Genomic DNA, 27,145 nt, shown 5'->3' with positions numbered 1-27,145 from the left:
AAGTGGGTGCACACTGGGGTGTCCCTCGGCTCTCAGTGTAGAGGACATCCCAACAGGGCAACTGAAGCTGAAGTGGGTGTAAGGCTAGTGTCCCAGGGTGCTCTGTGCAGGAGCCTCCGAGGGGCAGCTGAAGCGGAGGTGGGGCATGGGCTGGGGAGGTCGTAAGGGGCTTTATGCAGGGGGCACCCTGGCAGGACAGCTGTAGCTGAAGTTGGCACAGGCCTGGGGATCCTGGGACTCTCCATGCAGAGGGTCCCCTCAGCCACTCTTTTAAAACACCCCTGGGAGTGCCTGTGTGGCTTAGTCAGTTAAGCATCTGACTCTCGATTTCGGCTCAGGTCATGATCTCAGGGTCCTGGGATGGAGTCCTGTGTCAGGCTCCCTGTTCAGTGGGGAGTGTGCTTGAGGATTCTCTCTCCCTCCTCCCCAACCCTGTGCACACGTGCATGCACGCTCTCTCTTTCAAATCAGTAAATCTAAAATACCTCTAATGGAGTGATGGCTAATGAAGTATCCATTCTAGAAGCCTTAAGAGTGAAATACTTGTGGATTTGGGCTTCAAAGCTTCTGTCATTTTACTCTTCAACTCTTCAAAGGTGGTTCTTTTAGAGTAAATCTATTTAAAAATATATGTCAAATCAATTTGGTAGCATTCCTTTAAGTAGCTGTTTTGGTTCCTCACTTGAGAACAGTGACAGTACCTGCCTACCTCTCACTGTTGCCTGGAAACCCAGGAGAGGTCACTTTACCTTGCAGCAGGGACAAAGCCTAGAGCCGCGCAGTTAGCACTGTTCAGTGGTGCCTTACGTGGGCTTGTGCAGCCGCGTACGTCTGAAGAAATAACAGCCCTGTGTTGGGTTATTTATGCAGTATCAAAAAATAACTGCTTGTTTCTGCGAAGACATGTTTTGTTACTTTTTAAAACTCAGTAAGCAAAGTTCATATACTGGTGATGAGACCAGGACTGAAGTCTGCATTATGTGAAGGATTCTTGATACAAATTATAATGTTAAAATGAAGGGGAATTGTAAAGTATTGGTCTTCTTGTTTCTTTTATTTTGAAGAGTCTCCAGTCAAAGTCGTGGCCCTGTGTGCTGGTTCTGGGAGCAAGGTGCTGCAGGGGACGGAGGCCGACCTTTACCTCACAGGTAGGACAGCCTTTGGGTCTCCTTTTCTTTTCATGTGTGTATCCTTCCCCAACTTGGTTTATGTTTTACGAGATAAAACATAGATTTTAGAACAGCACTTGGTAGATAAATGGATCCAATAACTATTGTTTGAACCCGAACTAAACAGGAACTACACTGAAATTGGAGACAGGCCATATTTTTTTGTAGAGGGGAAAACATCATTTAGCAATTTATTATTAGATTATATAAAAGACTGATGTTGGGCATTTATTTAACCTGTCTTCTTTCCTACACATGATTCATGTCAGTTAATAGGACGCTTTCTACCCTCCCCCCTTAGCCAGAAAACGGTTCTTACTCAGCCCTACAGCCAGTCATTATGTCCTACCAGTTCTAGCTCCAGAATCTTCATAGAGCCTTTCCTTTTCTCTCTACTCAGGCATCATCTCCTACTTGAAATACTTCATCAAGTCCCTAATCTTAGTCTTCCACATATGCCCCCCAAATGAACTGTTCTTCACAAGTATAAATTTATTGGGTGTGATACTATCCTAGCTGCAAAGCCTTCGGCCATTTCCTTTATGTGTGTCGGGCGAGCCTAAACGTTCGTCCTCTTCCATGCGGCCTCTGCTTATGGCTAGAATGTCTTTCTGGCCCCTTTATACTTCCAGTGATAAGCTCAGATACCTCCTCAGAGAAACGTTTCCTGTCACTGACTCCTGCCCTGATGGTCACGCCTTCCTCTCCAGTCCCTGTCACTTTGTCCTTCGGCTCCAGGATGCATTTCTGTCAGACAGTCATTGTTTGGCACCCAGGCGTTGCTTTCTGGCGTAGGGGACAGCATCTGCAGGTGACCTGGCCTCTCATTCAGAGGATTTGGAGGCGCCTTGTACACTTCCTGATACCAGCTGCGTTTCCACCTCTGTTCCTCCTTAGGGTTAAGAGAGCGGGAGTTAAGAATTACTTTTTCCAGGGCACTGGCTCCTCAGTCAGTAAGAGTATGTCACGTTTGGTCTCAGGGTTGTAAGTTCAAGCCCCACGTTGGGTACAGAGATTACTTAAAATCTTTTTAAAAATTACTTTTTTGACTTCTAGGACCAGAATCGAGGGTCTTAACCCCTATGGCTACTTCCTAGGCCTCTGCATTATTACTCCTTTCCCGCCCCCCATGTCCAATGCCCCTTATTATCTGTGTAGCACACCCTCCTTCAGAGGCTGCTGGACTTAATATTGTCACATCTGGAAGTATAGCAGAGCAGTATCTGAGCTTATTCAAAATGTACACAACCATTACCCGTTTTCTATTCTTCTAAAGACATAAAATTTTTATAAGCCCTCAAACTTGTACCAGATTGAAATAAACTTCCAGTGTATAAACAATTTGACAAAATAGCTTATAGCATTATATGACTATTTAATTTTAATACTTATTTTAATTTTTTAAATATTTATTAGCGTGAAAGCATGTGGGGGAGGGGTAGAGGAGAGAATCTTCCAGCAGACAGTCTGCTGAGCGTAGAGACCAACCTGGGGCCCCATCCCACAGCCCTGAGATCATGACCTGAGCTGAAACCAAGAGTTGGACACTTAACCAACTGAGCGTTTAACTGACTCTAAAACAGTCATGGGGCGCCTGGGTGGCTCAGTTGGTTAAGCAACTGCCTTCGGCTCAGGTCATGATCCTAGAGTCCTGGGATCGAGTCCCACGACGGGCTCCCTGCTTGGCAGGGAGTCTGCTTCTCCTGATCCTCCCTCCTCTCATGCTCTCAGATAAATAAATAAAATCTTAAAAAAAAAAAAAGTCATTATTTATAAGAAAACACTCACAGGTGCCAAATAGAGATACGCCACAAAACAAATAGTCTGTACCCTTAAAAATGACAGTGCTCTGGACAAAGAAGCATTCCAGATAGATGACATATTAAATAAATGTTTTAACAATATTAAATTCCTATATTTGATCACTGTCCATGGTCATATAATATCTTCATTCTTAGAACACATATGCTGAGGTATTTAGGGATAAGACAAAAGGTCATGTATACAATTTATTTTAGAATGGTTTTGAGGGAAACATGTAAGTAGAAATGTATTTGTACACACACCCATAGATATTTATACACACACACATATATATACATGCAGACATTTATAACGTGTATGTGACACAGAATGTGCAGATGTGGCAAAATATAACCATTACTGATCTTTATTATTCATTTATTTAAGTAGCTCCTTGCCCAGTGTGGAGCCCAGCGTGGGGCTTGAACGACTGTGAAATCAAGACCTGAGCTGAGATCAAGAATCGGATGTTTAACTGACTAAGCCACCCAGATGCCCCTATAACCATTAATAATCTTAAGTGAAGGGCATACAGAAGTTCATTGTACTATCCTTGCAACTTTCTACAGGTCTGAAATTCCTTCAAAGTAAAATGTTATAATTAATATCATTTTTTAAAGATTTACTTATTTATTTAACAGAGAGAGAGAAAGAGAGAGTAAGGGGAAGAGCAGAGGGAGAGGGAGACACGCAGACTCCCTGCTGAGCAGGGAGCCTGATGCGGGGCCTGATCCCATGACCCCGAGATCATGACCTGAGCCAAAACCAAGAGTCAAACACTTAACCAACTGAGCCACCAGGCGCCCCATGACTGTTTTAGAGTCAGTTAAACACTCAGTTGGTTAAGTGTCCAACTCTTGGTTTCAGCTCAGGTCATGATCTCAGGGCTGTGGGATGGGGCCCCAGGTTGGTCTCTACGCTCAGCAGACTGTCTGCTGGAAGATTCTCTCCTCTACCCCTCCCCCACATGCTTTCGCGCTAATAACTAGGTGTTTTTTGTTTGTTTTTTTTTTAATTATTAAGCAGTATGTGCATAAGGTTAATTAATGCAATTCAAAATTGTTAAAATAGTCTTCCTATCTGGTTATTTGGGGAAATACAAAGTGTCTTCTTATCTGGCTGACCTTGGACGTCTGTGATCTGTGAGGTACCACTCTGAGTATAACTTTAGGGATGAAAAGCACCAGCTCAGAGACCACACACACAAGCCTCCGCTGATGTTCATCACTCTGTCTTTGAGTAGAGCATGGTAGTATGAGGTCATTAGGGTAATATTGTGGGAAGACCAGCAGATCGGGAGCTTGCTCCTTGCAGGTATAAATCCTCTCATTTGCTCTTTCTTTCCCCAGCGACCCTCCGAGCTAGGCTTCTCCCCGCCTTGCCTTCGGCTGTTACTGTGGAGTCTTCGCAGAGTCTCCGCTTTCATGCTTTTTAGAGCCTTTGTAATAGTCCAGGCCACCAATTTGTCTCTCCTGAAGCACAGCTTCTAGGTGGGCCCATTAGGGTCTTCTTTCTATTACAGATTTAAATACTTTACTATTACAGATGAAGATGTTTTAGGCGCCCCTGGGTGGCTCAGTGGGTTAAGCATCTGACACTTGGTTTCAGCTCAGGTCGTGATCTCAGCGTTGTGAGGCGGGCGCTGCACTCAGCCGGCAGTCTACTTGAGATTTTCTCTCTCCCTCTACCCCCCTGCTCTTGTGTCCTCTCTCTAAAATAAATAAGTAAATAAAATCCTTAAAAAAGCATTTTAAAAGGTGCTTGAATAAAAATTATTCTATATATGAAATTCATGTATTGAGGAGCAGGGTGAAGTGTGGGGGATTGGAAATTTCTCAGGGGAAAAAAATGGTTTTTTTCCCCTTAAGAACCTTCTCTCAATTTTTTATGCTTTTAGGGCTCTAAACATATTTCAGAATTATGCTTATTATGAGTAAGCCAAATTGTGCAGTGTCTTTTTGCTGTTAAATTTGAAGTCATCAGGGTGCCTGGGTGGCTCAGTGGGTCAGATGTCTGCCTTTGGCTCAGGTCATGATCACAGGATCCTGGAATTGAGCCCCGCATTGGGCTCCCTGCTCAGTGGAGAGCCTGCTTCTCCCTCTCCTCCCCACTCATGGTCTCTGTCATTATTTCTGTCTCTCTGCCTCTCATTTAAATATAAAATCTTTAAAAAAAATTTGAAGTAATCAGATTCACAAATGGGGTTTTTAAAAATTCAGAACACTTGAGTTTTCCCAAAATCTGTTTACAAAAGATGAGATCCTCTTCCACCAGTAACTTCAGAATTTCTAAAAATTTTGCCTAGGTCAAAGGAAAATAAATGCCATTTTTATTTTTATTTTTATTTTTATTTTTTTTACGTTGTCTTTAATTTAGAAATAACCCTAAAACTCATTTTTCATCTTTATGAATTAGACTAGAGTTGATACTGAAAAATTTGGTGTTCAGAAAGCATAAAGGAGTCTTTGGGGAGAATACCTAGGATTTTCTGGAGGTATTTGTTATTTAATATTTATATGAGAGAGTTGTTTTCTGAAAGCCCCATTTCACTTAACAGTGGTCATTTATTTTATAATGGAAACGTTTGTATTTTTTGTTTTTTTTTTTTGAAGTAGGCTTCAGGCCCAGCATGGAGCCCAATGCAGGGCTCAAATTCATAACCCTGAGCTGAGCTGAGCTGAAGAGTCAGAGAAGCTTAACCCGTGAGCCCCACCCCCCAACCCAGGGGCCCCAAATGGAAGCATTTTGAATGGGCCTTCTTCCGGGTCTGGCAGTAGGAGATACTGTTGCATATGCGGCTTCTAGATTCTTGTCTTCAACGGGCCACGGAGAAAGAATTTGGAATTCTCGGTGGGATGGCCTGTCTCTCTCTAAATTGGAGGACATGGAAGAAAACCTGTACCTAACTTTCTAGATTTGTGTGTAAAGTTCTGCTTTTTACACAGCGCGCACTCGGTGTTTCTGCAGCGGGGGTTCGGCACTCGGCAGACTGCTCGTCTGGTATTTACGTATTTGCCCTTTCCTCTGGTGGCAGGTGAGATGTCCCACCATGATGTTCTGGATGCCGCGTCCCAGGGGATAACTGTCATTCTCTGTGAACACAGCAACACCGAACGAGGCTTTCTTTCTGATCTTCGAGATATGCTGCGTGCTCACTTGGAAAACAAGATTGATATTCTCCTGTCAGAGGCAGACAGAGACCCTCTGTGTGTGGTATAAAGCATACCGGAGTAGCGGGCGGACAGCCTCAGCCTGAATGCATAACGTGAATCAGTGCAGCTCGAATCCTCCTGGAAGAATGTCTTAGAATGTACATTATTTCTGGTTTATAAATCTGCTTCATCAAATGTTCTGTAGCTCATATGGTAAAAACCATAACAACGACCATTCAGGAACAAGTATTCATTATAAGAGGAATTAAGATGATTATACCCTGTAAAGCGTATTTCATTATAAACTCCAGGAAAGATCCACTAAAATCTGTTTACTTAACATTCTGGGGAAGTTGCTCAAGCAGTCTTCTCCTTAGCTTACTTATAGATGGGATGTGTTGTTCTAGGTATATCTGCCCTTGGTTGGTTTAGAAATATACTTTAAAAAACTGAGATTGGAATAATTATTTCTAGGTAGTGGCCTCTAGGGGGTGATAAGGTCTTGTCTCTATGTTCCCATTTGTAGATCACTAATCTTTGACCTTAATTTCAGAATCAGGATGAGGTTTTGTTTTTTTGTTCTTTAATATACATGATCATTATTCATGACTATTTTATTGATTTTTAGGTAGCTTACCTGAAATTTTACTAGTAATACAGAAAGATAGCTTTTAGAGTAATCCCAGTTATCATGCAATATTAATTTCATGCTAGGCATTCTCAGGTATGTTATAAACACTTTCAATCTGTAGAAACAAGAGTGTGGGTATTATGATTTCCATTTTACAGATGATTAAACTAAAACAGGTTATGGAGTTTGCCCCAGACCACGTGGCTAGGAAATGATGGGAGTTTGAACACAGACTCAGGTAGTCTGGCTCGAGTCTGTGTTCTTAACTGCTTCTTAATGAACAGTGATGACAAACCTGATAGAGGAGATATGTAGGAAGTCCTGAAGGAGAAATCCATTTTAACTGGAATTTTCTCTGGGTGGTATGGGAGGTTTTTCTTTTGAATTCTGTCAGATTTCCAGTTGCTCTGGGGAGTTTTTTTCCTTTGGTGATGACAAAAGCCAGTCTTTTAAAATACTGTCTAAGGGGCGCCTGGGTGGCTCAATGGGTTAAAGCCTCTGCCTTCGGCTCAGGTCATGATCCCAGAGCCCTGGGATTAAGCCCCGCATCAGACTCTCTGCTTAGCGGGGAGCCTTCTTCCTCCTCTCTCTCTGCCTGCCTCTCTGCCCACTTGTAATCTGTCTGTCAAATAAATATATTTTAAAAATAAAATACTGTCTAAGATGAGAAAGGAAAGAATTTTACATTTATTTTGTAGGACCCTTTTCCTACCAGTCATCTCCTGGAGGATTTGGGATCCTAACTTACAAATTATTCTTGGTGGTTCACCTGTAATATTGATTCACCACAGAAAAAGCCAATAGGACTGAGTCTTCAAAAATAGGACCGAGCCTTTAGAAACGCCCTCCAGTACAAGGGTTGGAGGAGGAGCCAGGAGAGGAGGTAGGAGGAGAATCGGCAAAGCATCAGAAGCCAAGCAGAAAGCTTTGATGAGGGATGGCCGACCTCAAAAGTCGAGCCAATGGAGAGCAGACAGCTTTGAGACTCCTGGTGGCATTTTCCTCAGTCATTGTTTGGGTTCTTTGTGCTGGGCCCATGAAGATGCGGGAGGAGGACAGAAGTTTGGATGATGCCGACGAGCTTATTGTAATTACCTATGCTGAAGATGTGCAGAGGGCTTATAGGGAAGGTTTCCTGGGGACGTGGGGAGGGTAGAATTCAGTCAAGAGGCAGAGCTTGTACAAACACTAGTGTAGAGAAACAGCACAATGCATTGGAAAAGCCCGTGTAAGTCATCCATTGTTGGGATAGAAAGCAGAGGCAGAAATGATATGGTCAGATTTGCTGTTTAATAGCTTGGGGGCAGTGATTTTTAAACCTCTTTTTTCCTTTATGGCATACTGAAGGTAAGACATGATTTCACCTTTAACTAAAATTATTAGTCCTGAAGGTTGTGGATTAAAAATTTATGATTGGACATGCTTATTGCCAAATTGTTGTTTGTTTGTTTGTTTGTTTTTTCTTAAAGAATGCCATTGTTACCACAATTTTTAAAGTTTATTTACTGGCTTGCTAACATTTCCGAATAACTAAAAATACCCCCAAATATGTCCTCTGGAGTTTTTTAAAATTAAAATATCACCAAAGATGAATTATTTTCACTTGTCAAGTTTTCTGAACTGTTAACTTTAAGGTGTTGATTCTTTAGTTATATAGCTCATTGCTTTTCAAACTTTAATGTGCAGAAGAATGTATGGAGATTTTTTTTTTTTTTTAAGATTTTACTTATTTGACAGGGAGAGAGCAGGAGGAGAGGGAGAAGCAGGCTCCCCACTGAGCAAGGAGGCCGAGGCAGGACTTAATCCCAGGACTCTGGTATCATGACCTGAGCTGAAGGTGGATGCTTAACCGACTGAGCCACCCAGGCGCCCAGAGACGTAGTTTACAAATGCAGACAGATTCAGAAGCTCGAGTGGGGCCCAAGCACTTCTGTGTTCCCAAGAGAATGCTGCTGCCATCAAGGACCACACGTTAGGCAGCAGAAGTAAAGATCATGACCTAAACACGTGGGCAGGCTCACGGCCAGAGTGTGTTGCTATATGCCAAGATTGTTAGGAGAGTGTGATAATTAGCTTTCTATTTAAACTCACATTTAAAGTCACATTTTCCTTAGCATCAGTTATTTCAAGCTTATTTCCAGCGTATTAAGACTACTGTAACTTTTAATGCTATTAACAGCCCATAATATTTCTCCCTTCACATTCCTTACAACTCCTCTATCTAGCACAGAGCCTTCTACGTAGGAAGGGTTCAACAAACATGAATGAGAAATGTTTTAACAGCAAGTTGAAATCTCAAAAGGTAGGACTCTCCTAAGGGAGTATTCCGGTAATTACAGAAAGCCCAAGAACAAAGTCATTTGCATAATACTTCTCTTTATTCCTCAGTTTTAGGAGCCACACAGTCTGTGGTAATACTGACCCTCCCGATTTGTCATCTCTGATGGTTACTCGGTACTAAGCTGGAAGTCTTCTCACCTCCTAGAATGTAGGAAAAAAACATTTTGAACAATACTACTGGCTCCACAATGAATTAAAGGGGAAAAAAGTAGACTTATAAGGTTTTTTTTTTTTTTTAAAGATAAGCATTATCTATTAACCATCCCCTAAACTCACTGATCTTTTATATGAATGAAAAAAAAAAAGACTTCTAAAGTGTTTTTTTTTAAGATAAGCATTATTTATTAACCTTCTCCTAAACTCACTGATCTTTTATATGAATGAAAAAAAAAAAGTAGACTTCTAAAGTTTTTTTTTTTTAAGATAAACATTATCTATTAACCATCCCCTAAACTCACTGATCTTTTATATGAATGAAATGTTCATGTATTAAACTGATGAACATGCTGGGAAAATCCGTTTCTTAGAGTATCACAAGAGCTGATTTAGAACTCTCTGCATCAGGAATACAGTGTTATATCAACTTTGGTAGAGTGTAAGAATGCTTGTTCTGCCTCCTCTGTGCCTTTTTTTGGGCCTCTTTATTTGGCCATTTTATTAAGAGCAGCCAGAAAAATCCTTCAAGATTTTCAGGTTTGTTCACTCTTGTCAGAAGCAAGGAATAGGAGTTGGGAGCCTTAGCAGTCAGGCTTTAACTGGTAGGAGTATGAGGAGCACTGATACTGAAACAAGTAAATGCAGAGTGTAGAATAATTCTGCTCAGATCTTCAGATCTGTAAGATGCACTTATAAAATTTTTGAAGGGCTTAAAAATATTTTTAGTATAAGATTCCTGGGTGTCTCAGTGGGTTAAAGCCTCTGCCTTCGGCTCAGGTCATGATCCCGGAGTCCTGGGATCAAGCCCCGCATCGAGCTCTCTGCTCAGTGGGTAGCCTGCTTCCTCCTCTCTCTCTGCCTGTCTCTCTGCCTACTTGTGATCTCTGTCAAATAAATAAATAAAATCTTTAAAAATAGATATTTTTAGTAAAAAACCAGTACTATGAAAAAATGATTCTATCCAAATTGGCTTTTTATTTATTGATAGATTGTTGATACATATTGTTTGCAGATAGCATGGACACAAAAATTATAAAAATAAACCAGTAGATATTTAAGGGCAAATGCAAAATTTGCATATTAGGTAATTAAAGATTTTATATACTTTTTTATACTATAAGTTATAAACTAGATATATTAAGCAAAAAAAGCAAGGTGCAAACGAGCACATATCATATGCTACCATTTGTGTTTTTAAAAGGAGATACAGACACATACCTTCCGTGTGCATAGAATACCTCTGCAGGAGGGAGCTCCTATCACCGGTTGCATAAGGGACTGGATCGGTGAAGGGGAAGGAAACTCACTTTTCAGTGAATATCCTTTGGTAACAATTTTTAGAATCAAATTCATGTACTAGTTTAAATATTTTGATGATATGTGACTGAACCCTCACACATGGATTTAAATTATATGCCACAAAGAGAAAGGACTTAAATTCCGAGCATTTTGGGAGACAGTTTCATGAAAGGAGTTTACAAGATAAACTAGGTACTGCGTCAGCAGTTCTCACTTGTTCATGACAGTGATGTTTTAATGAAGGATTTCATTTCCAAATATGAAATGTTTTAGACAATATGTGGAGACTATAAGCTGACCAGTGGCCAAAGTTAGCCTTTTTCTCTTTCCTAATGAAAAAGGCTTGTGTAAATATTTAGAGGGCTTGAAATTGTTAAAGAAAAAAACTGAAATGTCTTACAGTGAGTTCTGGGTCTACTTGGTAGAGAAATCAAGATTAAAATCTGCCATTAGTATGCTACTCACTTGTAAGTTATTGAAGAAAAATGTCAATACAAGAATAATTGAATTTTTATTTTCTGTTGTCTTAAAAACAATGACTAAACTGTAGTTCAGGACTGTTTCTTCTGTAGCCTGGCTTCTTTCTTGTGTCATGAAGGTGATGACACAGATGTTGGCTGTTCCAAGGATCATGATTATTGTTCATGTGCTTTCTAAGGTGGGCACACAGCCTGTAGGCTCGTTATGCTTTTCCCACTAACCCAGCTGAAGAGGGTCATGCCCTCCTGCTCCACCCCACCGGCATGGAGTCTAAATCCAGAAAGAGAAAGCTAGATCATCTACTCTTCCCCAGTGTTACACACCTTTCGTTAAGCCTTTCGAGAACAGTAAGATGATCGGCCTTCTTTACACTCGTCAGCTCTGACGGAGGCGCAAGCAGATTTATGTGATGTCAGTGTTTCTGTACCTCCATGCTCTGGACCAAACACATCTGCAAACAGTCCCCTCTGGGAGTGTTTAAAAGGCCCTCAAAAAATTGGGAATAATATCATCTCTAGTATAAAAGAATCCCAAGACATCCAGCTCCAAATCGTCCCTGAGCACACAGTTCATTCCAGCACGAAGTCTCCAGAGAGGTAATGAATGAAAGGCACGTTTTCTCCGACTTGAGGACCGCTGCATAGGACGAGAGATGGCACACCAGCCAGGCTAAATCAAGGTTCTCAGTGACGACATTCCTCCCCTCCCAACTTGAAGTCTTGTACACTGGAAGGATCTAATGTTAGATGTAAACACAACACTTCAGACTAGAGGAGCGGCAGCTGGGGTACAGCCCTTCCTTCCACAGAAGATTCAAGAGTGAAGGACAACTTCAAGACTCCTCCTCTTCCTTCTCCAGGAACTCACTCAGCGTTCCGCTGTCCACAGGAATTACTAGGTACTCCACCCCGTCAGTTCCCTGAAAGTGACAAGACCCTGGATGTTAGCCATTTGTAAAGAGACAGAAGGTGAACCCTGTTGTAAGTTAGACAAAAAAGATGGATTTAATATCTTATATAAATACAGAAATGTAAAGATTAAGGCAAAAGGGTATATAGGCTTATCTAAATACACTGAGTTTATAGTTAAACCACTTCCTAGTGGAAAAGATTAGAGGGTCGGCAGATCTCTTTACACTCCTGCTTCTGCTCTGCTCTTGATTTCTCTGTCCTTTTATCCAGGTATCTCCACCCCCCAACACACATACCCCCCCTTTTAAAAAATCCCTAGCGGCACGTGGGTGGCTTAGTCAGTTAAGCATCTGCCTTCTGCTCAGGTTGTAATCCCGGGGTCCTGGACGCCCCACTCTGGGAAGTCTGCTTCCCTCTGCCCCTGTCCTTCCCCTGCTCGTACTCTCTCTCTCAACTAAAAACTTAAAAAAAAAAAATTTTTTTTTTAAGTAATCTCCAGGGGCGCCTGGGTGGCTCAGTGGGTTAAAGCCTCTGCCTTCGGCTCGGGTCCCACATCGGGCTCTTTGCTCAGCAGGGAGCCTGCCTCCCGGCTCTCTCTCTGCCTGCCTCTGCCTACTTGTGATCTCTGTCTGCCAAATAAATAAATAAAATCTTTAAAAAAAAAAAAAAAAAAGTAACCTCCACACCGAATGTGGGCTGGAACTCATGACCCTGAGCTCAAGAGTTACATGCTGTACTGACTGAGTCAGCCAGGTCCTGCCCTTTTTAAATAACCCTCACGAGACTCTCATTTCTATCACCTAACCTCTGTACCTTTCCAGAAGAATTGTCAGTAACTGCTGGTCTCCATTTCCTCACCTTTCACTCAACCCAGTCCAACCTAGCTACTACCACCATTATCATGTCATTAGAAGAGCTTCTGTTTGGACCACCAGAAATTCCTTACTCCTAAATCCAATCCAATTTTCATTTTTTGGGCCTCTTAGCAGAACCTGTACTGCTAACTGTTCTCTCTTAAAACATGCTTCTCTTAGCTTCTATGACATCATATTCTGGTTTTCTTCCTGGCTGTCTGGCTATTTCTCCTGCCTCTACACATTTATCTTCTACTTGGCCATTACATGTCACACTTCTAGGCTTAGTTCCTGGCCTTCGAATCTCACTCCCACCAATTCCTGGTTTTTGTTACAACCTAAATACCCAGGGACTGATCTTCTATCTCTAGCCCAGATCTTTCCCCTGGTTTCTTGTCCTAGGAAAACCCAATTGCCTAGCTGACGTCTCCATTTGGAAATCTCAAAAGAGTAAGTCCAAATATACTACAATCAGGAACTCATGATCTGTCTCCCCAAAAATGTTTCTCATCTAATCTCACCAACTCTCTAGTTCTGCAAACCAGACACCAGAAATCATTCTTGACACTTTCCCTTGGTGCTCATATCCATCCATCAGTTCTTGTCAGTTCTGCCTCCCCAGTGTATCTGAACTCCAGCCACTTTTACTCTTCATCATCAGCTCTAACTACTAAAACACCTTCCCAGCCGCTCTCTGTGCACTGACATTTAGCAATCCCTACCCCACTCTGCCCCATTCCATTCTCCATACCAGAGCCAGAACAATTTTTTAAGGACTTCCCTTAATTTTCAAAGGAAGATTAAAGTCCTTTCCTTGGCCTAAAAGTAGTGCACGGGCTAGCCCTTACATCTCTGTCTTTTCAGCCTTGTCCCGGGGCACACTGGCCTTTATGTTTTTCTCTGACCAGTTATCTCCTAGTTTCCTTCTAGATCTCAGCTCAGTGGTCTGATAACCATAATTAGCATAACATGTGAACCCGACTTCTTTCAGAACCATGTACTTTTCTGATCACAGGACACCATAGTTAAAGCTTTAGATGTGGGTGATTATTTGACAAATATCTGTCTCCTCCATTAGACTTTAAGCTCTATCAGAAAGGAGTCAGGTTTTTGCTTACTACTGTATGTTAATACTTAGTGCTCCATACAGACCCAGTTAATGAATGTGGTAGAAGGAAGAGAGGGAAAAGGGAATAATTTCTAAGGGCCTATTACTCTGGACTAGAACCTTTTAAAGGGCTGAGTACTTTTAACTTTATCTCTTTCTGCAGAACTCAGATGGCACACTGCCTAAATGGATTCTTGTGACCCATCACGGAACCTGCACTTCATTATCAAAGCTGAGTCAAAGGCGTACTTATCCTTAAGTAAACAAGAGATAAGGTGTTCTTAACATATTTAATGCTGTCAGAAAACTCTCACCTTCTTTGTCCTTAAAAGCTTGTGGTCCCTAAATTCAATTAACTGGGCCCGAAGTGTCAGATCACTATTGACCAGGAATGCCTCCCGACACTGTTGGTAAAAGTCTTGAAAAGAAAATCCTAGAGAGTTCAAAAGGAGATGTGAACATAAGTCAGCATTGAAGACATGACCCCACATATCAAGGAACACAAAAAAAGTGCTGTTGCCATAGTATGTCAAAGCAGACTGTTAAGTGTTGCTTTGAAAAAAAACAAAAAACCAACCTCTGGAAGAAGCAAAACTAGAGAACACTTAAGTATTAAACACTGTGGCTTACATTTTAAAGAGAACTGATTGGCTGAAAATACTCATCTGTGACCAAGTAAAACATAAATCTTGTGGTAGCTTTCAACAGCATGAATAAAGTGGACTTTTAGAGAAGGAACTACTAGTAAGTCAAGAGAGCTGTACGATTATTAAAATACTCGTCTAAATTAACACATTATTTTTATCCAAGGGGAAGAAAATTTGCTAAGATGCCCAGCATATGAAATATATATAATTGGTAGACACATGTCCACAGTTACCATAGGAACTTAGGAAATTTTACATAGGAACAGTAAAAATGGGCCAGACATGTCTTTCAAAGTGCACTGGCCAGCGCCTATTCAGCAGTGTCTCTGTGGGGTTCCTGAAAATGTGCCACGTGGCAGACAAACTGATCCCAGAGCAAACCATTTGTTTGCTCCTGTGAAACACTGCAGTGCTCTTATTAGATTCCAGAAAAAGGAATTTATGGGGTGAAACAAAAGTCACACACAATTTAATATCATAAATATCAGATACCAATGTAAGAAGGGTTATCCTGGTTATCCAGTTGATACTTTATCAGTAGCCTGAAAATCCCCCTAAGGGAAAAAAAAAACAAAAAACAATTCAAATCCAGAATGTTAACATCAAAAGAGAACAGTAAAACAGACAAAGATAATGTGAACTACTTGGTTTAAACTTTTTGTATTTTCTTCTGTTCCCTTCTCCAGGGAACATCCTATCCTGGCCTACTTAAAAAGGAGAAGCTTTTAAAAATTTCCTTTTAAGGAAAATCTCAGAATTTTTTAAGGCTACAGGTTGTTCAAGTTAGAAAATGTGGAATATATAAGAAAATGTACAGAGAAAAATACTAATGCCATAACCCTAAAATAACAGCCGCTAACATTTGATGTAGAAATCATATTTGTGTGCTGTCTTTTCAAATCTTCGTGGAATGAAGTAGGGTGGAAACACATCAATTCACGCATTTATGCATCGTATACACGGTTTTACATCTCGCCTTCTACTTACTCATTTTTCCATCATTAAAAAGTCTTCCTAAATTTTTCATATCAATTTCTATAGAAGAGTACAAAGTGGAATTACAGGGCGGAAAGCATGCTACACTAAGATTGCCAGGAGTCCTTTGGTGTGGCAGAAACTTTAAACATTTATATTTACATTTTTTTTTTTTTTTAAAGATTTTATTTATTTATTTGACAGAGAGAGAGATCACAAGTAGGCAGAGAGGCAGGCAGAGAGAGTGAGAGAGGGAAGCAGGCTCCCTGCCAAGCAGAGAGCCCGATGTGGGACTCGATCCCAGGACCCTGAGATCATGACCTGAGCCGAAGGCAGCGGCTTAAACCACTGAGCCACCCAGGCGCCCTATATTTACATTTTTAAGATAATCTAGACAATTACTATCAGCATATTTGGATCATCTGAATGGCCACATTATAACTAGATACTGCCAGTGACTCCGCATCTAAATGTTGGTTAAAGTTTTTGATCATATTCATACCAAGGAAAGACTACATGATACTGGAGTTTGCAGAATGAAACAAAATTTCATAGTTTAAAAAAAAAAAAAAAAGCAGTGGAGGCTAGTACACAGACACTTAGGGTATGCCAAACTGCAAACTACTCGCATTAGAGCAGTCAGAGTCATCTCTAATGTTGACAGCACTCAACGCTGCACGGATTCCCAACTTCCCACACAGCAGTTTGCATAGTCTGTTAACAGTAAGCACAGTTAAGACTGCATGAGACCTTTTCTGTTGCAATTCCATAGAAATTTTGATTACTCATTTAATGCACATTTCAGTATTAATGCAATGCTAATCTTCAGGCATACAAACCAGCTTTATAGAGTAAAAAAACTGATCATTAAAGTGTGAAAAGGGGGCGCCTGGGTGGCTCAGTGGGTTAAAGCCTCCGCCTTCGGCTCAGGTCATGATCTCAGGGTCCTGGGATCGAGCCCCACATTGGGCTCTCTGCTCGGCGGGGAGCCTGCTTTCCCCTCTCTCTCTACTTGTGATTTCTGTCTGTCAAATAAATAAATAAAACCTTTTTAAAAAATGTGAAAGTATTGTACCATTTGACTAGAAGTGCCATTGCTCTTGGGAGGAAAAAAAAGACTTCACTAGTCTCACCTGCTTCTTTAAGAAACTTAAAACACAAGAAAAATCATCAATGTTTGGATTAATTTATAGGTCTAATATATTCTAACTTGGAAGGAGTTACACTATCTTTATAATATTCAGTCCACTCATCCAAGAACACAGTATTTTTCTTCATCTTTTCAAATTTTAGTAATTCTCAACAGGGCTTGTTTTTAAACAGTTCATCTTGTTAACTGTTCTAGAATTCCGTGCTTGGGAGGGGAGAATCTAATACTCAAAGCCTTTTTCAACAGGTTAATTATCATGCCCTTTATGTTTTGCCAGTTTATGCTATATCCAGCTTTTCTTAGCTTTTATTAATTCAGATACTCCTCTAGGCGAGGCTGCTGAAAGGGCTTCACCGGAGACATTATAGAGATGTTTAAAACCAAGAGTTTGGAAGTCAGGCAGATTTGGATCAAAATCTCTGTGCCCTTTGCTATCTACCTTATGGTGGTGGTGAGGATCAAAGGAGTTATTTTATGTCAACGGCCCTATGTCTATACACAGTGTTCGAAATATAATTAAAAATAACCATCAGATTGAAGTAAAACCCATCAAAATTCTTTTTCCTCCACAATGACCATTATCTTGAGATGCTCTTATTTAGAAATATAAAAATTAAGAAAAAAAATGTTGACACTACTGTTAAGGAGTCTGCCTATTGCATAACCCAGTACTGGCAACTCTATTTTTTACTCTCTTAATCCTGCAAACTAAGTAGAGACTTTAGAATTTTAGAATTGCCATTAAAACCTACTCATGAATATCCTATAGAGTTTTTTTAAAAAAGAAATTAGAGTTTTCATTCTTACCTTGCATTAGGGGTAAGGCTTCGTGAGACATGAGTTAGGGAACTAAGTGGTAACGATCCAGATTGTTTAACCAGAAGAGAATTCTCATAGGAGGTTTCTTCAGTATAAGGACTATATGTAGTAGTTTCATACCAGAGCCAGTTATAAAGACTCTGCTTTGCATGATCCCACACTATAGCATACGATTAAAGAAAACAGAAGTTACTAATTAGTGTCACATTATCATGTTACTAGAGTCCACTCTAGGAAAGAAAGTGTTAAATAAAAAATGAACCCTGGGGGCGCGGGTGTGGCTCAGTGGGTTAAGCCTCTGCCTTCAGCTCAGGTCATGATCTCAGGGTCCTGGGATGGAGCCCCACATTGGGCTCTCTGCTCAGCAGGGAGCCTGCTCCCCACCCCGCCTCCGGCTCTCTCTGCCTGCCTGCCTACTTGTGATCTCTTTCTCAAATAAAATCTTTAAAAAATAAAATCTTAAAAAAAAAAATCCTGAAAATTTTTCATTTTTGCCATTTCCCCATCCATATCAGTACCTCACAACCTAATTTCATTGTCAATCAACATGTGGATTTTTATTTGTATATTAACTACAATTTAAAATATATTAGTGTTACCAGGGCATAGGGATTTTCACAAAGTCTCAGAATTAAATGCACAAAATAAATGTTGCAATACCGCAAAGAGTAGAAAGAGACCAAAATAATAGTTGGGCTGCTGCTTCTCTTTGTGAAACTTCCGGTGTAAAACACCCCCTTTAGAATCTGAATTTTTTTCCCCAAGAATTATGTTCTGAATCAGACTGAAGACACTTTTGCTTTTAGCAATCTGTGACCTTATGCATGCAACAAAAGAAAAAGTGTACTGAAAAACAATAAAAATGTTACAATTTACAACATTAAGAAATTTCTTAAGACTGATATCCTGAGAAAGAAAAATGGTAATACTTACTGAGAGGGGCATTGAGGTGATCGATAGATGCTATAAGGTATATGTTATGTAAAGATGACAACTGTCCAATAATTTGCTGGCTTTTGTCTCCTCTCAACATTTGGCTATCCAAATTGTGGATGAGAAGGAAGAGTTCCAAAGAAGAATCTAAAAGGAAAGACTATTCAATTATTATTTATAAGGAGTATTTGTAAAGTCCTTAACCACACACAATGCCTGTGTATTACAAGATGTGTCACAGTAGTACGGGACAATGTAACTATTGCATAGAGGTATGTAATTTATTTGAGAAGATATCAGTTTCTCAAAAGAGGCCACAGGTTATTGAACTCTTAAGGAAATTCACTGAAAATCAGTCGGGACTGAATGTTAACTGGAGTGGTTAACACCTGAATCAGATCATCAAACGGTTTCAGTAAGGCACAGGAAATAAGGCACCATGCATTATGGGTTGGAGGTAAATCTGTACACGTTGCATTGCAGGGCGGGAGGGGAGAGGGGACACACACACCCCAGAAGTTCTCTCTATGCATTAAGAGACCGAAAACCCTGATTATTACAAAAGCCAAAGAAGACAAAAAAGGGGAGGGGGTGGAATTTAGGATACTGCTCAAGGCATCAGGAAAGTCAGAGAGGTAAAAACTGTCTTAAAGGTAAATGAAGGCAGCACTTGGAAGATGGGGCTGTCGAAACCATTAAACACTTGCAGAGATCAAGATAGAAGAAGATGAACCAAGGCCACCTGTGTTTAGTAAGAAAATTATAGGTGATCTTCAAGCATATAGTTCAGGTAGCACAGAAGTAAGAAGTTAAGAAAAAAGTAGAACCGGGATATGTCTTCAAAAAATCTGGAATCATTGAACTAGGAAAAATCAAATAGTGTGGAAGGGCAGTAGAATCAGGTAAACCTCTTCTTATGCTGGAAGAAGTCCTATACATGTCCAAAAGCCACTGACAAGTCTCTCCAGAGTTGTTAAGAAATAGGACATAATGGAGGATGAGCCTTTTGGAGAGAGTAAGTAAATTCTTCTCTCACTGGGGCTAGAGGGACAAGAGAGACAATATAGCAACAAAGACTCTGACAACATTTTGAAAGTCTAGATGCCACCATAATCAACAGTACCTAAATTATATAAAAATAATCTCTATTTTAGAATTGAATTATACTTAAACATTGATATATTTACATTTATATCTTTTGCATACTACATAATTCTGAATTATGTAATTATATATTCAAATTATATGCCCATATGTAAAAACTTTTATATAACTTATATAATTACAATTTATATAATTACAAGTATGTTTTATAGGAACAATATATAAAATAGGCATTACATATGAATAGGCATCTATTTTCATGAGCATATAAACAATATCAAAATTCTCTGTAAGATCAATTATTACTTTTTTTTTTCTTTTTTAAGTAGATTCCATGCCCAGCGTGAAGCCTAATGTAGGGCTTGAACTCATCACCCTGAGATTGAGACCTGAGCTGATACCAAGAGTTAGACACTTAACTGAGCCACCCAGGCACCCCACTCCTTTCATTTCTTTAGTGGCTAAGTGGCAACTGTTGGACCCTAAATAATTTTATTTTTAATGTTTTGATATGCTCACATAGCCAAAACATTCACACCAAAGGAAAAACAATGTTTCTTTCCATTCCACAGATTTTAGTGTATGAAACTGTTCAAATGCAATGATATTTACTCCAAATAAAGAGATAAAAATGTTTCATAAAAATAGTAAACAGTATACCAAAGATGCATCTATCACCTGGGGGTATTTCACATGGACCAAGTAAAACCTGAGAACTATTCTGAAATAACAGGCTTTGGGTTATACAAATTCAGGGTAGTACGAGCAATTCTTTCCTGGTAGGTATTAGTGAAGTTCACAGAAAAACTTCACAGAAGGGACAAATTATTTCAGAGAAACCTAATCAGCATTGAGGGAAGTATTATTATTGAAATAACCCACATTTTTTGGGTACAATAATACAGATATTCCTTGGTTTCAGATGGGGATATGTTCTAATAAACCCAACCTAACTTGAAAATATAAGTCAAAAATGCATTTAATACACTCAACCTACCAAACATCATAGCTTAGCCTGGCCCACCTTAACTGTACTCAGAACTCTTACGTTGGCCTACAGCTGGGCAAAAACACAAAGCCTATTTTATAATAGTGTTGAAAGTCCCACGTAATTTATTGAATACTGTATTGAAATTAAAAAAGAGAATGGTTGTATGGGTACAGAATAGTTACAAGTTTATTGGTTATTTACTTCCATGGTCGTGTGGCTGACCGGGAGCCTTGGCTCTCTGTCATTGCCCAGCATCACAAGAAGAGTATAGTACCACATATCGCTAGCCCAGGAAAAGATCAAAATTCAAAATTGGAAGTATGGTTTCTAGTGAATGTATATTGCTTTTCCACCATCACAAAGTCAAAAAAATGGCAAGTCAATCCATTTTAAGTTGGGGACCATCTGTCTGTACACGAATAAGCAGATGTGTACGCTTAGTTTCATCCTAAAACTAGAGCATCTACTTCATGTTACCTTCTTTAAATTTGTTTACTATCCAGTCTAGCTGATCCAATACACTGCGGAAAGTACCCATATGATCCAGGACTTCTTCTGTTATAGAATTCAGGATCTATGTCATAAAAGTGCAAGAGGTACATCAATTACTACTTATTCTGTCATATAGGATAAATACAACTAAGAAATCAATCCTTTTTGATAAGTTAAAAATGCATTTAGATTTCCCATCAAGTCTGAAAAACCACTTAAAAATCCTACTGGTGCTTAAGTATATCTAATTCATTTTTTGGCCCAAGTTATAGCTAAAATGGAACACGGGAGAACAATAAAGATGTACAAATAAGAGGGTAGCAAAAACATCACCCCCCACCAATATGGCAAACGTTAGAATACCACAGAGCTATCAAAGAAAACAGGATACAAACATTAAAGACACTTTTAAAAAGGAATACTGCACTGGTTAATATCCAGCACCAAAAGGTTTAGTTTTCAAATGAGGAAGAGATACAAATGATCTATAATAAATGCATTATAGAACTACAAACTTTACTTATATTATTACTTTCAGAGTAGCAAAGTGACACAAAAGCATAATAAAGCTAAAGTCTTCCATAATCCTGTCTTTTAGAGAAGTACAGTTGGTATTTGGTATAGGAAACAAAATAACATTTCTCTAAGACTTAATACACTTATCGGTTACAAAGTAGAAAATTCAGAGATGAGGATTCAAAGCTGGAACCCTGAGTCCAAACACATGGTCATAAGCACTATGCAATCCTACTACTGTAAAGGCTAAAAAAATTTGAACATGCCAGAATGAGAAGCATCCTCATTAAAGTAGGGGTATGGACAGGCAGGGATATAATGTTGGTCCTTTTAACATTTTTGAAACTTACTGATTTCACACTTATTCCAGGAAAGAAGCCATTGATGACAACATGAATGGAATCTTGCAGCACACTGGTTCGAAACCTTTCTAGTAAATCTCTCTTAGAACCCAAACCATAAAGCACAATGTTGAACCCCAGGCTGTTAGGAAAGATAGCATTCATGAAATTAAAGTTCGGTACCTCTTAATTTTTTATAATCAACTAGTTTCTTTAAGTCGACGAAGAACACAGAAAGGACTCGGATGACTGAGTAACTACACCGATTCCCAGTTTATACGCGGGAGAAGCACAGCTTTACTGTGTACACGCCACACTTCAGTTCCAGCTTCGGGAGCTTTCTTTCCAGCTCTTTATTACCTTTCAACGGATGACTGGCCGGAGGCAAGGGAGAACAGCAGGGACAAGGCACTAACAGTTCCACAGGCCGAAGCAGAGTTTTAATTGATAGATTAAACAGGAAAGGTTAGCAGAGGCCAGGCCACAAAGGTCTTGTTAAGTCAACTAAGACATTAAGTAGACTTTATTTCAAGGACAATGGCCATTTAAAAGCAACTACTCCGGGGTTAACTGAAATGTTCTAAGTAGGAAAGCAGCATGATATTTTTAGGAAGACAGTACTGGCTGAACAGTGGGGCATGGACAGAAGGCAAGACAGACTGCCAAAGCCTATGGACTTGAATTAGGTGTTACAGAGAAAAATCAGAGTTGTCAGGGCTTTACATGTCCAATCAACAGGATTTGGAGTGGTTAGACGTGGAAAGTGATGGAAAGGGAGTATTCCAAAATAACTTTTTTTTGGCATAGGCAACTACATGAATGGGGTGACATTCATTGTGCCAGGTTGCTGGGGCAGGTGGGAATGATGGGTTTAAGAGGAATTAAATTTTATATATACTGAATTATTTATAGGACATCCACTTGGAAACCTCCAACATACACTGAGATACCTTTATCTGTTGCTGAGGAGTGATACCTGGGCTGGGCCAGAGACACAACTATGGGAGTTTTTCACTGCAAAAAGCAACCAAAGCCAAGAGAGTCAGAAGATCCAGAACACCAAGCACTACGGGTCAAGCTAAAGCTCGACTCCATGAATGTTCATAGAGGTCAGTCGGGAACAGTATTTACGTGATACCCTGTAGCAACGCAGGGGAGTCTAGAAATAGAAGAAAAGCAATGACTCCCACGCACAGATCAGCAAGGTAGCAGCAGCGGAAAAAAGCGGAATTCAGAGAGTTGGCAATTCTGCTGAAGTAGCTGACTGACGTCTCGGCTGGGAAGCGAAGCTGAACAAGTTATCAGAGCTGACCTATGAGAAGGAGGAACTGGTCTGTGGGGGATGGGACCAGAGTGAAGAGCTACTTTACAAATTTAGAGCGAACAGATCTATCAACACTTACAAGCTGAGGTCCTAGCAGGAAGACAAGCATGACCCTTTGATGTATTACTGGCAAAAGAAAACCAGGATCAACTGGGAATTCTGTTTTTACTGCTTGGTGGACCTGCGTTCTTACCTATTCCAGTGACCACGTAACTGTGAGTATACATTTACAATAGTACACTTTTTAAGCACTTCCTTATACTAAGATCTTTTTTAATAAAAGTATAAAAGTAATTATAGCAAAAAAAAGTTTTAATAATTCTTCTGGTTATTTTAATGGGAATTTTTTTTAAGATTTTATTTATTTATTTATTTGACAGACAGTAGGCAGATAGTAGGCAGAGAAGCAGGCAGAGAGCGAGGAGGGGAAGCAGGCTCCCCGCTGAGCAGAGAGCCCGATGTGGGGCTCGATCTCAGGACCCTGGGATCATGACCTGAGCCGAAGGCAGAGGCTTTAACCCACTGAGTCACCCAGGTGCCCCTTTAATGGGAATTTAAATTTTAACCTGATGTATCTGAAAAATATAGAAAAAATATTCTAAGAAACAATTTTAAATGGTAAAATAATGTTTATAGGACAGATATCACAAAATTCTGAAGATCTATAGTACATGAAAATAGAATGAGATCAAAATAAATATATATCCTTTTTTGGAACTTTGCTGTAGAAAACTGGACTTAAATATAACTGATATCAATCTTGATGAATTAGATTTTCAAATATTTTGATAAGTAGTAACTTAGAATTCCTAAGGAATTCTGAAGTTATCTTACCATTAGCTTTCACATCTGATAAATTTAGACACATTTCTTGAAAACTAGAATTTGAGATGAGTCATACAATATGAAATTTGTACATGTGAGTCATAAAATTAGGAAAATACTTATTTTTTCAAATTTTTATATATAAAAAGTATATCAAGTTGATTGCAAAAAGAAAATTCAATGTTAAACTGCTTTAACACAGACATATAGATATGTTATTTTACAAGGGTATGAAATGTTGATAGTACATACCGTAACTGCAACATCCATTTATGAAATAATTGTTCATATTGTTGATTTAGTTGTTTAAGTTCAGCAGAAAAGGAAGGAGAAACTTTGTCCAATAAGTTACGCAAAGTTTGCTTTAAAAAAAGAAAGAAAATCATTCTCAAACCATAAACATCAAAATCAGTCCAAACTAAAAATATTTCACTAGAGGTAGAGGTTGGAAGAGGCCAGTGGTAGAAATATTACTGTAATCAGGTTTTGTAATGAATGCATTAACGGAACACACATAATATTTCAAGTATGATTTAAGTGTTTTCTTTAAAAAAATTTTTTTTTAGAGAACATGAGACTGAGAGCAAGAGAGAGCGTGCACATGAGTGCAGGGGGAGGGGCAGGGAGAGAGGGAGTAAGAGAATCCCAAGCAGGCCCCCCGCCTAGTGCAGAGCACAGTCCAACATGGGGCTTGATCCCATGACCCTGAAATCATGACCACAGGTAAAACCAAGAGCCAGATTCCCAAATGAGCTACCCCGGCACTCCTGTTTTCTTAAAAATTTTTAAGCATCGTTTTCAGTACAAATATATAACAGTAAAGAATTTCCCAAGTTTTGTTTAGAACCATTTCCATGATTATAAATTCCAAATATAAGGCTTTAATTTCTAAAAAGATCATTACCATAAGTAGATGATTAAGCCTGCCTCCCAGCTTTTACAACAAATCCAAACAGATTTAAAAAAAATTTTTTTTTTAAAGATTTTATTTATTTGACAGAGAGAGAGAGAGAGATCACAAGTAGGCAGAGAGGCAGGCAGAGAGAGGGGGAAGAGCCCAATGTGGGCCTCGATCCCAGGACCCTGGCATCATGACCTGAGCTGAAGGCAGAGGCTTAACCAACTGAGCCACCCAGGCGCCCATCCAAACAGATTTTTAAAAACCTATGAATTTGAAGAAATGTGAAAGCTTATGGTAACAGCGAAATATGAATTCTCAGAAAACATTAAAGGTCTTTGTAATTTACCATTATCACTAGTAAAATAAACTTGTATCATTGTTTCTCTACCAAGAGCTGCTGCTGCTGCTTTTTTTTTTTTTTAAGTAGGCTCCACACCCAGTATGGGGCTTGAACTCTTGACCCTGAGATCAAGACCTGAGGTTGAGTCAGTAAATCCCGCTCTACTGACTGAGCCACCCAGATGCCTCATTAACGTTTAATTTTTTAAAAATTTTTATTTATTAAATATCTCAACCCTCAACGAGGGGCTTAAAACAATGACCCCAAGATCAAGAGTCACAGGTGCCAGCCAGGCACCCCCCAAAGCTTCTTCTAACAAATCCATCTTTGATAAGTACAGCAAAGTTTTGTGTTTTTCTTTCAGGTTTTTTTTTTTAAGATTTTATTTATTTACTTGACAGATACAGGGAGAGAGGGAACACAAGCAGGGGGAGTGGGAGAGGGAGAAGCAGGCTTCCTGCCAAGCAGGGAGCCCCATGCGGGGCTCGGTCCCAGGACCCGGGGACCATGACAAGAGCCAAAGGCAGACGCTTAACGACTGTGCCACGCAGGCGCCCCTAGATTTTAAAGAAGTGCCTGGGTGGCACAGTGAGATAAGCATCCAACTCTTGATCTCAGGTCGGTTCTTGATCTCAGGGTTGTGAGAGCATGGACAGGACTTAAAATAAGAAATGAATGAATGAATAAGATTTTATTTTTAAGTAATCTCCACACCCAATGTGGGACTCAAACTCACAATTCCAAGATCAAGAGTCACATGCTCTACTGACTGAGCCAGCCAGATGCCCCAGTATGGCAAAGTTTTTTAAACAATAATGTAAATAAACTACAGAACGTACATTGCCCTGTACCCTAAACTTAGAAATTCATGCTGGTGAATCAAATATAGCTCTCTGTCTGAAAAGAAAACTCTAGCAAAAAGCTATATATGCATTTTACCTTGGTGCTACCATTTTCCCATGATTCTATCCCTTAAGTAAAACATTTTTTTAATACTAAAAGGTAGAGTTGGTTAGCTATGTCCGCAGTCAGTGCAAGACCTTCTCTTCCCTCATTACTGGTAACAGGTGTTCCTTTCATTTTAGCTCTTTTGGCATCTCAGCCCTGTGAAACCCTGCTTTGACTCTAGACTCATTCACCCTTCTCCCATGTTGCTTATATCGAAACAGATGCACTAAGCAGATGTTAGTTCCATCTCCTCCCTGAAATAGTTTGGTTTCTTGACATGTTTTCAGTTAGTCTTTGATCTGACTCTCAATACCAATAAGCCAGCTGACAAAAACAGAAACAATGACATCGCATCACGTCTTCTAGGTCATAGCAGCTTATCCTCTATCTCTCTCCTCTTTTCTGTGTCTGTGAGAAGCCCTGTATACCCTAGAAAACTGCAAAAATTCTAGTTTAAAAATAGTAAGTCTCCATGCTCTTTGAGCCAGTAACAATCTCTTCTTGACCCAGATTATCCACCCCACTTTCTACTGAAAGATTTTCTCATTCAAATGGGTTTTCTCTTCTTTCTGGGAGGTGATCAGTCAAAACCCTGAGTATAACTGGTATTTTTTTATAAACTAAGATACCAGAACCATAGTATACAGTAACCTTGTTACCTTACGGTACTGAGCAGGTTTGCCGTAATGTCAAGAAGCAGATTCACTCTGCTCTTTGCAAGGTCTGTAACTGAGTCCGGTCACAGTCTACTTTATGACCAGTGGGAAGTTCAATGAATATGCGGGTTCAAGAAGAACAGAGATTAAAGCTGCATGGATATCCAAGAACTATGGTCCTGGTGATTATCATAAATCCTGAAGAAATAATAAAGTACTTAGAGAAAAAAATTCAATTATAGTACATCAAATAGATTTCAAGTTAACCACTTACCATTTT

General features: G+C 39.7%; 2 protein-coding genes across 7 annotated transcripts in view; one reads left to right on the top strand and one right to left on the bottom strand.

Annotated features, from left to right (window-relative positions):
* Positions 1–8,350, top strand: part of NIF3L1 (NGG1 interacting factor 3 like 1) — a 40,616-nt gene extending 32,266 nt beyond the window's left edge. For all 5 annotated transcript variants that reach the window (XM_080798315.1, XM_080798317.1, XM_080798316.1 and 2 more), the window contains exons 6-7: positions 1,065–1,148; positions 6,007–8,350. In XM_080798315.1, the coding sequence (XP_080654441.1) occupies positions 1,065–1,148; positions 6,007–6,191 (269 nt within the window). In that variant the 3' untranslated portion in view covers positions 6,192–8,350. The remainder of the gene's footprint in view (positions 1–1,064; positions 1,149–6,006) is intronic.
* A 762-nt stretch (positions 8,351–9,112) lies between these two features.
* The window catches only part of ORC2 (origin recognition complex subunit 2), a 44,644-nt gene continuing 26,611 nt past the window's right edge, over positions 9,113–27,145 (bottom strand). Inside the window, exons 11-19 of one of the 2 annotated variants that reach the window (XR_013966589.1) lie at positions 24,273–24,382; positions 21,881–22,013; positions 21,000–21,096; positions 18,428–18,574; positions 17,483–17,654; positions 15,043–15,104; positions 14,218–14,336; positions 11,354–11,949; positions 9,113–9,236 (exon numbers count right to left, since the gene is read on the bottom strand). Coding sequence is in view for 1 of the 2 variants with exons in the window: in XM_080799539.1 (XP_080655665.1) it covers positions 11,863–11,949; positions 14,218–14,336; positions 15,043–15,104; positions 17,483–17,654; positions 18,428–18,574; positions 21,000–21,096; positions 21,881–22,013; positions 24,273–24,382 (927 nt within the window). In the remaining variant the exon portion in view is untranslated. Of the gene's footprint in view, positions 9,237–10,210; positions 11,950–14,217; positions 14,337–15,042; positions 15,105–17,482; positions 17,655–18,427; positions 18,575–20,999; positions 21,097–21,880; positions 22,014–24,272; positions 24,383–27,145 lie in introns of those variants that run through there. The other variant, XM_080799539.1, reaches the window with a different exon arrangement.

Source organism: Martes martes (assembly GCF_963455335.1).
Source record: "Martes martes genome assembly, chromosome: 3".
NCBI lineage: Eukaryota > Metazoa > Chordata > Mammalia > Carnivora > Mustelidae > Martes > Martes martes.
Note: the sequence above shows the minus strand (reverse complement) of the source record. Positions and strands in the feature narration are given on the sequence as shown.